Raw genomic sequence first — 15,623 nt, 5'->3', positions numbered from 1 at the left:
AAATTGGCTTGATCTGTGGACATGATGTTGCTCAAAAAGTCCGGTGACTGATCGGCTCCCATCTTCGATCATACACTGACTGGACAGCGTCCTATCTGTCAAGCAGTTTCTGACGAGCAAAAACATTACTGTGATGGGGCATCCTCCTTATTCACCTGATTTGGCTCCATGCGACTTTGTTTTACTTCCTAAAGTTAAATCTTGCTTAAAGGGAACCCATTTTACCTCAGTTGAAGAGGTTCAGGCAAAAACGGAGAATCTCCTGAAGGGCCTTCCAAAAACCTCGTTCCAGACCGGTTACCAGCAATGGCAGCACCGAATGCATGCAGAAGTGTGTGAATGCTGAAGGGGACTACTTTGAAGGTGATAATGTCACAGAGAACTGATTCAGTTAGTACAATAAGTTGTTGGACCAGTCTCGTTTTTTTTGTGTCACACCTCGTATGTTACCAGCACGGAAACATCGAGATACACCCGTAGAGGGTATTTAGTTCCCAACACACTATAAAGGCATAATTAGCACTGGTTGGTTAAGATGAACAATGCAACAGTACTCCTTTGCAGCTCTAACCTGGTTATAATGGCGGTGCACCCCCACCCCCCACACACAAACTGACTAACCTGACTAACCAAATATATTCGTGCTAAAACATACCACCGTCGTGAGCGTTCAACCACTCGGCCAATTTTCATTCTATTGTCGTGTAAGGTGAATTCAGCAAAGAAGAAGTTGAGGAGAAGCACGCGCAGTGTCTGAGAACGGCCCTGTCTACATTCAGAAAAAGACTGAGGCATGGATCCAGCTTGGGAAGTCGCGGTAAGACTTTGGGCTTTACGATGTGCAACCTAAACATAGTAAGCGCCGGGAAGCAATAGTACAAAGGAATAGAGACGAAATGCGTGGCGAAACACGGCACAAGGATGAGTGCGACATCAGAGCGCGCCTCAGTTTCATGTGCTCTTCAGTACGCAAGGAAGCTCAGCTGTCAAGAAACGAACGGTGGCGGGTTTTCGCGAGAGTGTTCACAACTGCTGGGATGCTTGGCGCGGCGACATGGTTTCTGAAGATAAGCGGTGATATTTGTCTGGCTTAGCCGGATATTTTGGTGGCTGCATCAGGGGTAAAAAGATACGATTCTGTATAGGAAGTACGCTAATACCCGAACATATTCGTCGCGTTCAAGCATTGCTTGCACGTAGTGAGCGATACGTCAACAAGCAGACGTGATGCGGCGACCTTCAGCTTGCTTAGCTCCCGCTTCTGCGCCACTGGTTGGAACCATGTCAGTAAGCCATCTTTCGGCAAAGCTTTTGTAACTGGGTATCACGAAAGTTGATTTCTTTTGCCCCTGCAACTGGTGTAACAAAGCAGAAAACAGACTTTAACCCGCCGTAGTTGCTCAGTGGCTATCGTGTTGGGCTGCACGAGGTCGCGGGATCGAATCCCGGCCACGGCGGCCGCACTTCGATGGAGGCGAAATGCGCTAAAATACCCGTGTACTTAGCGTTAGGTGCACGTTAAAGAACCCCAGGTGGTCGAAATTTCCGGAGTCTTCCACTACGGCATGCCTCATAATCAGAAAGTGGTTTTGGCACGTAAGACCCCATAATTTAATTTTTAGAAAAGAGGCTTAAACGAGTCCGTCCGCAGTCAATACAGGCTAAAAGTTAGAGGCAATATCTTATTCATACCGCTCTATGTCATTTTCGGGTGCGTGCTCTCGACACTGCGGGAACCTTTGGCGACGATTCAACATGCAGTTTGTGGCGTGCGTTCTTGCGCTGATATATAGAAAACAGGCGCGAAAGTAACACTTTTCTCTACGGTAACACGCGACAGAAACGCACTGGTTCCAACGCTGACAGACTTGCCCGTCGCCGCGGCGTGCGTAGGTCTTCCAGCGGCAACTGGACACCCTGGATGAGCGCCGCGAAGACCACGCGGGGGTGAGCATGCGCGAGGCGTCATCGCACCAGCGTCGGCCGACGGTCTGGTGGAGGCGCCAGCTGTTCTGGGTGCTGGTGGGCGTCGCCTGCATGCTCATGCTGCTCGTGTTGGCCGCGTACCAGCTACGGCCCAAGCGGGTGGCACGTGAAGCCTTTCTCTACGCGGCCTGGTCCACCGCCGCACCTTCCTGGAGCCGCACCACGCCTTCCAACCTGACGCTGCTGCCCTCCTGACGTGCTGGCGGTCCTGCACCGCGAGTTGGACCGACAGGCACACAATAAGATCATAAATACTATGCGGGTGTTTCAAAGCGCGGACTAAGTACTTTCGTTTAGGCAGTCCCTTCAATAAAATATAGTGATTGTCGTGAGTGACAAGCAAGCCGCGTGCGTCTTGCGAGAACAAGATGAAGACGCCGGTCGGCAAAAAGAAGGAATGTACAAAGGCAAAGGAGAAAAGACAAAGGAGCCATTTCGAGAGAAGGAACGTGAAACTTCGGGGAAGAGGCAGAAAAAACGGCCGAGGGGAGATGAGCTGTTACTTCTTTATGTTAAATTATTTTATCTCAAAATTCCTAACAATATATATATTTTTAACTTCTGAATCACATTTCTTTAATCACGCGCTCTACCATTCAGACTTAGTTTCGTTTCACTTCTAAACATACTGGAAACCGTCTGCTTCTTGGCCAATCCCCCCAACAGTGTTTATGCGCCAGTGTTCAGAAACAAGGGCTGTCAGTGCTGACGTGGGCATGGAATGGTGCGGACGCATCGCCAGTTATTCCATTATCTCCTGTTTTGTATTTCCTTTAATTTGCATTTATCATTTTCAAATGAAAATTTCCTTTAGCTACCTCCTGCCGCCCGGTTCTTGGCCTATCCCTCTTAGTGGGTGCGAGCCATGACAGAGGTTCATCATCCTCATCATCGCCAGCTTGTCTTGTCTTGTGTCCCAGACAGTGGCGCATATACCACTATGGGGGATTGGCCAAGAAGCAGGCGGTTTTTCGTATGCTTAGATGTAAAGCCAAACTAGATTTAAATTGTGGAGCGTGAGACTAGAACTGTAATTTAGACTTGTGATGAAAATATTGTGAAGAATTTTGATAAAATAAGTTAACGTAAATAAATTAAATAATAGAAAATATTGTTAATTTTAGAAAGTCAGCAAGGTACTCTTTTTGTATCCCTAATAAAATTGTAAATTGCAAGAAAAGCATCCCTGTGCTGGATCCCAGTGAGGTCGCACCAAAAGAAAGAATGGTTGGCGAGGTTAGCGATAGCCCAAGTTTGGTGAATGAGTGTACTAATAATTTTCTTTGTCTTATAAAGCGGCGGCAGGAGAGAAAATAATGTTCGATAGTTTCAGGTGCACTGCAAAAAGGACATAGAGGGGACATAGCCAGACCAGACCTGTGTAAGTAAAAATTTAGAGGAGGTATACGGCATCTCAATTTTGTAAAAGAAACTTCCAATTGTCTTGAAGGACACCAATTATTATTCCATGGGAAGCCAAGATGGTGGAAATCAGAAGAAGTTGTTAGTATGGATGTTGCAGAGTTTTGAGATGTAGCGAAATTTCTGCACCTAGCCTCGGTGACATAAGCTGATGTCGGCAAAACAGATATGATAGGGCCGTTGAGGGATGCTGGTGCGAGTGAATCGGCCATTTCATTCAAGTGTAACCCATGATGTCCTGGTACCCAAAGCAAACATACTTTCCGTAAGTACGGAGGTACCATCGAACGAAAGGTTCTTTGAATTCTTGTATCTAAAGATGCAGTCAGTGCTGCACATACAGATAGCGAGTCGGTCACAATAACAGCTAATGGGTCGTTTTGGGGAAGTTTTCGTAACGCTAATATAATCGCTAATTATTCTGCTTGAAATATAGGTGTGAAATCGGGAAGGCGAAGCGAGTAAGGCCATTGTAGAGATTCAGAGAAGACCCCCACTCCCGCCTTCTCATTGCACACAGAGGCGTCAGTGGCTATTACATTTTCAGTGGTTAGTTGGTATAGGTGGTTCTGTAAGATATTAATTAAATCTCGCCTTGGTAACAGTTTCGCATGATTCGGAAATATGTCCTCGAACTCAATTTTGAGGTCTGTTAAGTCTTTATTTGAATGACAAACTTGGCGTATGGACACATCCAATTGTTGTAACTGTGCTTGCACAAATAATATCTGAGGACTGTGGAATCTTGACCGCGATACCTGAAAAAACTCAGATGGTTCAGTGATAAAAGCATATTGCGTACGCCTTTTTGAAAACTCATAAAGTTTTAAATATGTCTGAACCGTAAGCATGCGGAATCTGCTATCTAGGGTGGGTATATGTGCTTCCTGATATAAAACAGCGTTGGCAACAAATCTAGGAAGCCCGAGGCATGACCGTAGAGCTTCTCTTTCTAAAAGTATGAGAGGTTTAATTTTGTAGGCGGGGCCACCGTAAGATATTACGCAGCCAAATTCTAATATGGGCCGAACATACATTTTATAAATAATCAGTAAGGTATCCCTGCGTAGTGCAGAGCGGCGGTGGCTGAGCCGGCGAAGCATAGCTACGGCTCGTTCTGCCTTTGTTTTAATATGTTCAATGTGACTGCGCCAGGTGAGTTTGCCATCGTAAATAACACCAAGGTACCTGACTTCGTCAACTTGAGGAATGATTTCCTGTCGGTATTGCAAAGATATATGCACTTGTGCAGTTAATGGGAAGACTAGGACCGCACTTTTGCTAATATTTAATGACATACTTAATCTCTCTAGCCATGTCTCCAGCATTCCTAAGTAATTTTGCAACGACTGTTGTAGAGAATGTATATTGCTTGCGGAGGGAAAAAATGCGATAACGTCTGCATAAACATAAACATGTACTTTCGGAGACAAAGGAATGGTGCTTAGCAAAATGTTAAATAATATAGGGGAAAGAACGGAACCCTGTGGTACACCTCTCGTCTGCTTGTGTTTAGACGTCGAAATACCGTGTTGGTAACAATAAAATTCTCTATCCCTTATAAATTCACAGATCCAAGCGGTTATATATTTTGGGAAATTCGTAGAGTGAAGCTTATCGAATAGAATGCAATGCTCTACAGAGTCGTATGCTTTTGCTAAATCTAGCGTCACCAAAGCTGCGTACTCTCGTTTGCGGCGAGCAAGTTTAATGCGGCTCTCTAAATCTACATGGGCGCACTTTATGGTGTGGCCCGGACGAAATCCAATCTGACAAGGACTGAGGAGGTTATAATCCTGCATAAAATTTGTTATACGGCCGTGAAGAACCCTTTCTTTTTGACCACATTTGAGGTAAGAGAAATTGGTCTTATGTTTTCAAAGTCAAGTCCGGATGATTTTTTCTTTAATAGTGGGATAATTTTAGCTACTCTCCACTCTCTTGGAACCCATGAATTCTTGAGAGAGAAATTTATTATCTTTAGTAGGTCCTGAGGCGCATAATCAAATAAAACTTTTAGCATTCCTGTTGTAATTTCATCTGGACCGGGGGCTGACGCCGGCAAAGAATTAGTAATGCCTTCAAGCTCTGTCGCTGTTGTTGCTACAAAGTCGTCAACCAGCTTTAGTCCTCTCGGCAATTGATGTGTGAAACGTCGCGCAAGTCCTTGAGCAATTTTCTCAAGTGATTCTGATAATTATTTTGTTGATAGAACGACAGATTCGACGTTCACGGGGGCCGGTATAGCTTTGCGAGATCGAAGAAATTTAAACAGGGCTTTTTTATTGCTAGACTTCGAAAGGTATGTGTAATGCCTGCCATCGTAATCCTCCTTAGCTTTTGAGATTGTTCGTTTAAATGAGGTAGCTATATATGTATAATCAGCCCAATTAACAGGACACTGGTTGTATAAAAGCTTTTTCCATGAAGCTTTTCTACGTCTAAAATGTCGTTCGCACTCAGAATTCCACCAGGGACAATATGATCCATCCTTATAAGATTTCACAGCAAATTTAGCTTTCTTGGATGACTGTTTTAGTATTGAACATAGGCTCATTGCTTTAATATCCATCTCCATGCCCTCCTGGGCTTGTAAAGCTGATTTTAAAGCATTTTTAAATTTTTCGTACTTAACAAAAGTACGCATATTATTATTTAAGCTAGTTAACGGAGTAAGCAGTTCAAAAATTATAGGAAGGTGATAACTGTTAGTTCCGGAATCTACAGTCTTCCAGGATGTGACTGTCATGCTTGGGGTAGCAAACGTAAGATCTAGGGCAGATCGCGACTGACCACGCACGAAAGTATGTGCTCTCGAATTTAAGCAGGCGAAATGATTCATTAAGACCCAATCCGACAGGCGTTTGCCACAAGTGTCCGTTCGGAAACCCCACGATACACGATGAGAATTAAAATCTCCCACTAGTATGATGTTCTTCTGACTGCGAGCAATAGAGGTATCTAGATAACGGGTATCTTGTACTCCAGCGGGGAAGTACGCGTTAATTATAGAAAAAGGTGTGCAACCAGGTAGTATTATATCCAGTGCTAGGATCTCACTGTCTGGGGACATTAACTGGTATGCTATAGTAGCTCTATGGCAGATTTTTGATGAGACAAACAACACTAAACCACCACTTCAGATGGTCACTCCAAAGGGTGTAAACTGTTCTATGTTGATAACGCGCGTGCCGTTCGTTACTGGAAAGTTCCGGGCTCGCAGCGATAAAGAAAGGAAACGCATCAAGGCAGATGACGATTATTGTTGTGTGGCAGAAGGGGCACGCCAAAGGGTGTAAACTGTTCTTAGAGTGTATCTCGACTGTCTACACATGGCGTAACACTGTTCCCAAAAGCAATTTTTGAAATACAGTCGTGCAAGTTCACGTGGTATCTATAAAAACCCGAGCGTATCACTTGCGCTAACGTCACTCGCTCACTATCACTCGCGCTCGCACTTATAGTTACGCGTCCTATGCTGGCAGCGGTTCGATGCTGTGCTGCCTGACAGCTTTTTCTTTTTTTTTAACGACACGTAGGGGCGCTATTCTGGACATTCCGCCATTTTCTTCGGTGCGTGACGTAGGCGCGACGCAAACAAAATGGCGCTGGTGGCCAAGTTTTGCTTACGTAACGTGACGCCAACTTGACGTTTTGCCTAAGAAACTGAAATGAAGGCACTGAATGTAGCGTTATCAGTAAAGCAAAACAGTTTTCCTCCGCAGTAAAAATAAAGCAGCTATCTCAAAGTATATGATTATTCCGTCAAAAAGGCTTCTCGCTTCCGTCATCTGCTGCGTACAAGCCGCCGTCTGCTTCAACAGCTAGGATGCGTGTCCCCGGAAAATGGAATGAGTCATCGCATGTTGGCGCCAACGCGCTTGTTTTCTTGCTTGAGACAACATACGCGACCTACCAGTGGTGATGCGCGCACAGTGCGCGCACGTTCTAGGCCACGTTATCGCTATCTCGTGAAATGCAAGTGACTCAGCCCGACTCGGCTGGCTGAGAAACGGCCGAATATCACCGATAGCGTTGCGCGCGCCAGAGATATCCACTAGCGCGACGCAAGCGCCGGCGCTGCCATCTCTTGTTCATTTCGCTGGTGCGGGAGGAAACTTCAAGGCGCCGCCTTGCGTACATTTCTTTTTATAAATTAGAAAGAGGCCGTTGTCATAACTTTTGATTGTGCGAAACGGCATTAATCTTGATTACAACAAAAATGCAGCAGTCAAAATTGGACAACATTGCCGAAAGTTTGCTATGTTCAACCAATATTATTTCGTATAAACACGTTCTTTTAAAAAATGATGGCCCCAAACACAAATGCCAACATTACCCGAGAGCGATGCAAATACTATGAGCACGCGTTATGAACAAAATATTTTCGTGGCGCCAAACGGCGGGGAAAATGTGGCGATACGCATTCCTCTCGGCTGTCATTGCATATGGCTGCTCATTAGCATAATTCGCGCGGCTCGTCGCAGCAAAAATTATGGCGGAAAAACTCTGCAATGGCGGCCCAGCGCAACGTCACGCATCGTCAAAATGATGTTTACGAAACAGCCCATTACATAGTGAACAATATGGCCGCTACGGTAGCGGCTGGTGGGGTGCGTTGCGCTGCTCACTGGCTCGTTTTGGGCGTTTTGCTACCGCTTTCGGAGCGGTGTTCGAGTGTACGATACTCTAAAATGACTACCGATACCTTTATTATATCGCCAGGTGACCGAGAGGCCTTAACTGACAAAAAAAAAAAAAACCAAGTCAGACAAGTAAGCGCGCATTGTATGTTGTCAATCGTGAGTGAAGCAGTACATGCCCACACTTTTCGTACAGGTAAGGTGGAGCTAAGGATATCAATCAATGAGTTTGCAACATACAGAAACACAGATAGTCATCTATTTAACAGAATTAAAAACTGAAATCAAGCGAAGTTTTCTCATCGTGTTTTGCCTGCCGCTAAACCACGGACAACGATATTGTGCTTGGCTGCACTCTTACTTGTGTTGCGTACAGTGCTGTTTGACGTGTTTCATACTATACGCATGTTTTCTGCCTTCGACGATTTCAGCTAGATTAAAGAAAAGAAACATAAGAAGTGCTCGGCAAAGGTGTACTGCCAGTAAGGTAAGCTCGAGCTGCAATGTCGCGTTGTTTTCATAACACATTGGCGATAGGCAGGAAGTGTAGAGGAAAAAAAAAGGCTATGCTAAATTTTAATCACATATTGTGTGTTCTTGATATTTCTGCTGGACATTTAGTGTTCAGTTGCAGCAGTAAAGGCTTTGACACAAGTGTAGTACTCATAGGAAGGCGAGGAACGTTATGGAGACGACAGTGCTTACAAGGGCCTCTGTTAATATTGTGTATAAGCAAGGACACTAAGTAAACATAAGTATGCCCAACTAATGCTCACGGGTCTTTGTAAAATGCAATTTACGGTTTCGTGTTGAAAAAAATATCTCGGTTTGCGTGTTCAAACAATGCAAAAAAGTTACAAGGAGATGAACACTTCAGTTGAGTAACAGAGGTGAGCAAGGGAAGCCTCAGCTTGTAGCCAATGTTTCATCAATCAAGCATATTTGTGAGGGCCGTGACGAAGACAAGTTTCTATGCTGAGGCTTCCCTTGCTCGTCCACTGTTAATTGGCTAAACGTTAAGCCAAGCTTCGAGTATATTTCAAGAACTTTTTGTGAACACACCGTCCTCAGGTATGTCATCCGCTGTTTGAAGAGAAAGAAAAATTGATTTTATTGGTTTGTCGTGTTTGAGAAGTGCGGAGTAGGCCAGTTGTGTGAAGCTGCCTGTTCTAGCCATCTCTTACGGTGCAGGGCAAGCCTAGTTACTGATTTCATGCAAAGTGTACATGAGCCTTTTTGTACTTAGCAAATGAAAAGTGCAATAGCCAGATCTAATTCTAATCCTATCACTTACCATCTTAACAATGTTCCCTTAGATTTCGTCATGTCGTATAAATATATTGGTGTACACACTACAAATAATTTATATTGGACCAATATGGAGTATGTCATTAACAATGCTATTCACCTGCTCGGGTACTTACAGTGCAACTTTTCCAAAGCACTGTATTTTAAATCTACACCTTTACAAGACGCTAATAGGTTCAAAACTTGAATATGCATCTGCAATATGGGATCTCAGTCGCGTTAGTCTTACTACTACTTGAACTAGTACAAAATACCCTGCTCGTATAATTATTTCTAATTGTAACTGTACCGCGAGTATAACCTTGTAGCTAACCAGCACTTATTCCCCTAGCTAGTTGCCTTGCTTCGCTATTTCATAAAATTTACCGTCATACCACACTTCATGATGACTTCATACCACGGCCTCAAGTACATTTCAAACTGCATTGATCATCACAGTAACGCAGGGATTGATTCTTGCTACACGAAGTCTTTCTTTCAATCTATCATTACCCGCAAATCTCAGGAATGGAACTACCTTCGCTCAAGTGTCGTAGCCATCACCGATAACAAATTATTTTTGCAAAACATTAGCTAAAATTGTATAATCAGGAAAATCATTGTATTACCAGAACTCACTGCTCTTGTTCGTTTGTTTTACTCTACTGCATTGTACCCACTCCCCTCTAAAATGGCGTATGGCCCTGAGCGTACTTTAAATTAAAAAAATAGAATAATAAAGTAAAGAGTGACTGCCAGAGTTTCAGTGAACATGAAGCATCATTTCCTCAAAATGGCACTGAGCAGTTTTGAAGGCTTTGAAATTCTTTGCAGTTTCATGTAACAAATTAATGCTACGAGGGAGCATGTGATACTTGGTGGTAATGCCCGTCAATTTTATTTGCAAATAACAGATGACAGAGTTTGTGCATTACCAAATAGGAGCTTGCTACATGACGAGAAAAGAAACACGTTGGGACTCAATTTCTTACTTCTCCAACTGTCATAAAACGGCCTTAAAATAAAGTAAGTTTGTATGTCGCATTTTAGCATTCCCACTGGGTACGATACAAAACTGTAGACTGCTGCTTTCCCGATAGCGCTCACAACCCTCTATCTGGTAAACTTGCAAGCATTTCATGGTGAGGCACGTAGTCCAAGGGGACCTGTTGTCATTATGGTGACTGTTGAGCTTATGGCTTGGCGTGGGCAGCTTGCAAGCCAATAATCTCTCTTGTGTCCTCCTTCCTGAAAAGAGAAATCATGAAGCCATGACAAACATGCAAGCAAAGAATGGTGAAACAAAAGTTTGTCCAATTAATGAACAAATGAGAGTTCTTGTTGAAATGTTCAGAAACATAGCATGCGAGGATTCTGGCTGTGTGGCGACACATTCACTGCAGACTTGTACGTCCAGAGTCAATAGAGTCCAAAGGGGTGATCAAATATGAGCAGCATCTTGGAGGCTGGAGGCATAAGAAGAAAGCCTCAGTTGCTATGGTAGAAGCGTGGGTGAGTTTGTGATTCATGTATGGCTAAGAACAGTGCACAAAACGCTCCATGACAAAAAAGCACACACACACACACACAACACTGTTTTGAGTGCGCATTTCTTTCAGTGGTGTCTTTGTGTGGGCTGTGCTTTGTGAAGCCTCGAATAAATGTTTTGCCAGCTACTAGGTAATAAACACAGTAATTTTATTATGTATCGAATGATATTAATCAAACTGTATCACCGGAAGTACACTTGCACTATTGTGCTGTGAATTTATCGCAGTGTATCATTCATGCAGACACAAACAAAACAATTTATTTTTTATGCTGTACTCCATGTTAGGAATTTTAGCAACGTGGCGAAATAACAAGAGCCTTGTTTGAATTGCCTTTGAAGAGCAATAACTTTATTATGATTTTCCCCTTTGAAAAAAAAAATTGACTACAGGAATCTGCTTTATCCGCCTCGCATCCGAAGAAACTTAAAGTTGAAAATGCGAAGCAGTGTTTTTTTACGCACCGGCGCGCGTTTTTAGAACTGATAGTAGGTACAGCGGGGCGTGGCACTTTTGATGGAGCTCGACGTCTCTGCGCAGGCGCGAGTAAGAGCGGGCGCGAGAGAGAAAATCTGGGGGCTTTTGCTCCATGAATATATGACTCAGCCAAGGCACTACGGAGGAGGTTTCTTAGAGCGCGTTGTATTCGTTTGTCCCCTAGACATGCCGGCATTGCGGAGTGCGGTCGAGTTGGTTTATACGCTTCGCCGCTGGCTGCCCGCGCGTTGAGGCAGTGGGCGCGGACGCCGCTTGGTGATCGCTGTGTCTGAAGAGACAATGTTCTGACTGCTGTTGTATAAGTCGCGGGTCACTTTCTTTTCGTCGCGGCGATAGATCGCATTCTTTACAAGCACTGCTCCAGGAGGGCACATGTCACCGGCAAACGGAGGCCTCAGGAGAGCACCTGAGGTTAGATTAAAGCAGGCAGCGCAGGATCTCCGGGGCACCAAAGCGGTAGCGGGGGGATCAAAGCTGGAAGTGGGCGGCCCGTGGGCCCGCTTACCTACAAGCAGTTGGAAATACGCCTCCGGTGCACACACCCAGAGGCTGCAAGGTTTAATCCGCTTTCTTGGGTAGTTTCCAGACAGACTGTGCTCGGTTCCAGCGAAGCGTTTTCACGCTAGCTAGTACATTTTTTTCAAGCAACCCGTCATTAGGCGGCCAGAGGCGACAGATCACTGACGACGGAAGCTGTGTATGTAGCCATTACGCCAGTGAAACGCCGCAGCTGATAAAATTCACCGTCTTTAAACACGTTCGCCTGGTAGCGGCTACCGAATGTCGGACGCACATACTGGCTGATATATTACTGTTGTCTAATTAAAACGAAACTGCGTGATGCTGCACTAAGGAAACGACCACCCCATTCGGAAATATAGCCGCCGTACAATTTGAATCGATAAACGGCACGGACTGCAATCGTTACCAGTGGGCTGCTTGCTTATCACACGTCAGTGAGGTCTCAAAACTTTTATTCAAGTAATAAAGCACAGGTTTTAATAACATCGGCATAATAAAAACAATTATCTGCTTATTTTGCAAAAAAAAAAAAATGCATGTTAACTATGTTTGACGTAAGTTATTATATGTACATTTATAAGATACCATATTTCGCCGCGTTGAGCGACTCTAGCAGGAAAAATACGAATTAAAGTTTGCGGCCAAATTACAGTAGCTCCACTTGCGCGTTCATGCTAGAACGCGCCGCGGTTGATTTTTCGCCGTCGGTCGTTGGAATCTGAGAGTGTGGCGGAGGGCATCTCATTGTCGCAAAGCCACGGTTAGGTGGGATGCGAGGCGTATGAGTGCATTGGAGAAGCAGTTCTGATTTTAGATTTCAGACGGTGGGCTGCACCCGGTTGCAGTGCAATACCAGAGCAACCCGTGGCACTGGAGAGGCAAGCCCCGTCCTAGCACCGCCTTACAAAAATAGGGTTGATATCGTAGGACCCATGAGAGAGCCGTATCAGATATTAAGCTGATAAGAACAGAGGTTTTTGATAAAATGTTTGTTACATTTTCCCAATGAAAGACGGTTTTATTGATGTGAATTTACTAGAGTTTGGTGTTAATTTTTGGGCAGGCATGGAGGCGTGTGTTTGTTGGGTATTTTGGAAGTTTTTGTGCTGGCATAGAAGTGTGTGTCTACCTAGTGCTGTTCTTCACTTGGCTGCGATGTGCGCTGCATAGATGTCTCGTGATGCAGCGATTGTCTCGCTCACGGCAAGTTTCTTGAACAGCCGCAGGTATTTGCGGCTGCAGAAGCGGCGCATGACCCGGTCGTTGCGGGGATCCCACGATCCAAGTGCTCCGATGATGATGGCCTCCACGGTCACTTTCTGGAATTTCCGCAGCAGGTACTCCCGGACTGGCTGGTACTTCTCCTCCTTCCCCTGGCGGGCCGCGTTCAGGGCTGCAGGCCGGTTCTCGAACGGGCATGCTAGAACGCGCCGCGGTTGATTTTTCGCCGTCGGTCGTTGGAATCTGAGAGTGTGGCGAAGGGCATCTCATTGTCGCAAAGCCACGGTTAGTCAGGTGCGGTGCGAGGCCTGTGAGTGCATTGGAGAAGCAGTTCTGATTTTAGATTTCAGAAGGTGGGCTGCACCCGGATGCAGTGCAATACCAGGGCAACCCGTGGCACTGGAGAGGCAAGCCCCGTCCTAGCACCGCCTTACAAAAATAGGGTTAATATCGTAAGACCCATGAGAGGGCCGTATCAGATATTATGCTGATAAGAACAGAGGTTTTTGAAAAAATGCTTGTTACATTTTCCCAATGAAGGACGGTTTCATTGATGTGAATTTACTAGAGTTTTGGTGTTTAGTTTTTGGGCAGGCATAGAGGTGTGTGTTTGTTTAGTGTTTGTTGGGTATTTTGGAAGTTTTTGTGCTGGCATAGAAGTGTGTGTTGGTGTAGTGTGTGTCTACCTAGTGCTGTTCTTCACTTGGCTGCGATGTGCGCTGCATAGATGTCTCGTGATGCAGCGATTGTCTCGCTCACGGCGAGTTTCTTGAACAGCCGCAGGTATTTGCGGCTGCAGAAGCGGCGCATGATCCGGTCGTTTCGGGGATCCCACGATCCAAGTGTACTACACATTTGATCTTAGCCAAAAGGCCGAGAAGCGATACCTAAAGCAACGTGTCGATGTGACCCGCTTCAAGCTAACCTACAACGTGGAGCCAGCGAAGCGCGAGAGAGGACTACATTTTTCAAATAACTGGCCAAAGTTGAAAATAAGTAATAATGTTTCCCATATGCGTACTATGAAAGCAATATAACTTTTATTTTAAAGCGCAATTGATTTTGTTTATAACGTTTGCAATTTGAAACAACAATCTACGTACCACCACTTCGCATGCGTTCGAGTCTGACTGGCGTGACTGGTGTTTAGGTTAGTGGCGCCACCCTGTGGCTAAAATGATAACTAAGGTGTCTCGTTATGGTCACGTGGCTTTGTTTTCATAGCGGGAATCCCTGAATCCCATGGACCAACGTAAACCACGGCGCCACGGGTCCACGGCGTACAGTGTAGGTAAGTTGTACTGTAATGGGAAAGTGTGTCGTCCGTACAGCAAAATAATAGGAGAACCGGGGACGCTTCTGCGATGACGCAGGGCGCTGCGATTGGCCCTCGTGCCAAGCGCGGGAAATTTAAACATGTTGTGCAAAAACCGCATTTTTAAACTAAAATGATTTCAATACAATTGAAGTTAATATAACTCACAAAAAATAAATACTACAAATGAACTGTTAGGATACGTCAATAACGGCGTCTAAGCTTGCACGTTTCAAACCACAGATCATGCAGTGTTCCTGATCGTATGCTCAGCGTTTCTGTAACAGAAGAAAAACAAACACTTGTCTACTCGTTCCGTTCGGTAAGCACGCATATGCTTTGAGTATTTCGAAACACGTGACGAAAATAAGCATGGAAGGATCACGTGCACTGCGCCTGGTGGGTTGCACGGGATTCCTTTCAAGTTCCATCAGCCAGGTCTCACTGAAATCATAGTTTGGCCCTTAAAACCACAGAATTTAGTCTTTTTCCAGACTAAGTGCATATCACGTCGAACCAGTAGCAAACATAAAATAATAAGTTTGTTCAAATCAGAAAACATTCCCTGCATCACACACCACACAAAATAGGTGCCAGCAGTGCCGTTTGTGGTGTGCCAGGCTGCACCCACCTTTTGCAAGGTTCGAGGGCGCAATGCATTGTGCCGGCACCTTACCTTGCACCCCGTGCAATCGAGGACAGGGCTGCAGGGTGCGCCACTCTACCTCAGACAATTGAGGGCCAAGGTGCAGCGCACCATAAGTAGGTACAGAAAGTGCAAAGAAACTTATTTGCTGAAACGAATTGACCTAATGCTGTTTCGTGCAGTCACCAGGCATGATTTCATAACCTATTCTCTTATATACCTTGACATGGTGCGATAGAACCACATCCTTTGTTCACAATAGAGAGTTTTAGAATAGGGGCCCCAATTGTTTGGGGCCCCAAAGAGCTTCGCGGGTGTCAGCGTTGGGGCACGCAAGAGTGAAGAGTTTTAGAATAGGGCTTTGCGCTTGCGGATATCATCTTGCGATGACAGCGCCACTACGGCGTCAAACAAAAGCTATTAGAAGTAATTAAACAAAGTATACCATTTTATAATAAGAATAGTAACTTTGACTTTTTTGTATTCGTGTTTAATTACAATTTAGAGGTCATTCTGTAAGCAGCAAACAATTA

General features: G+C 44.9%; 1 protein-coding gene and 2 pseudogenes across 1 annotated transcript; 1 reads left to right on the top strand and 2 right to left on the bottom strand.

Moving 5' to 3' along the window:
* Positions 1 to 743: 743 nt before the first annotated feature.
* Positions 744 to 2,578, top strand: LOC129383981 (uncharacterized). Its single transcript, XM_055069019.1, has 2 exons — positions 744 to 817; positions 1,894 to 2,578. The coding sequence occupies exons 1-2, from the start codon at positions 794 to 796 to the stop codon at positions 2,179 to 2,181; spliced, it is 312 nt and encodes a 103-aa protein (XP_054924994.1). The 5' UTR covers positions 744 to 793; the 3' UTR covers positions 2,182 to 2,578.
* Positions 2,579 to 12,727: 10,149 nt separating this feature from the next.
* Positions 12,728 to 12,897, bottom strand: LOC126528660 (U2 spliceosomal RNA; annotated as a pseudogene).
* A 580-nt stretch (positions 12,898 to 13,477) lies between these two features.
* LOC126528657 (U2 spliceosomal RNA) lies at positions 13,478 to 13,645 on the bottom strand (annotated as a pseudogene).
* Between the last annotated feature and the right edge of the window lie 1,978 nt (positions 13,646 to 15,623).

Source organism: Dermacentor andersoni, chromosome 9, assembly GCF_023375885.2.
Source record: "Dermacentor andersoni chromosome 9, qqDerAnde1_hic_scaffold, whole genome shotgun sequence".
Classification (NCBI taxonomy): Eukaryota; Metazoa; Arthropoda; class Arachnida; order Ixodida; family Ixodidae; genus Dermacentor; species Dermacentor andersoni.
This window is presented reverse-complemented; position numbering and strand designations above follow the sequence as displayed.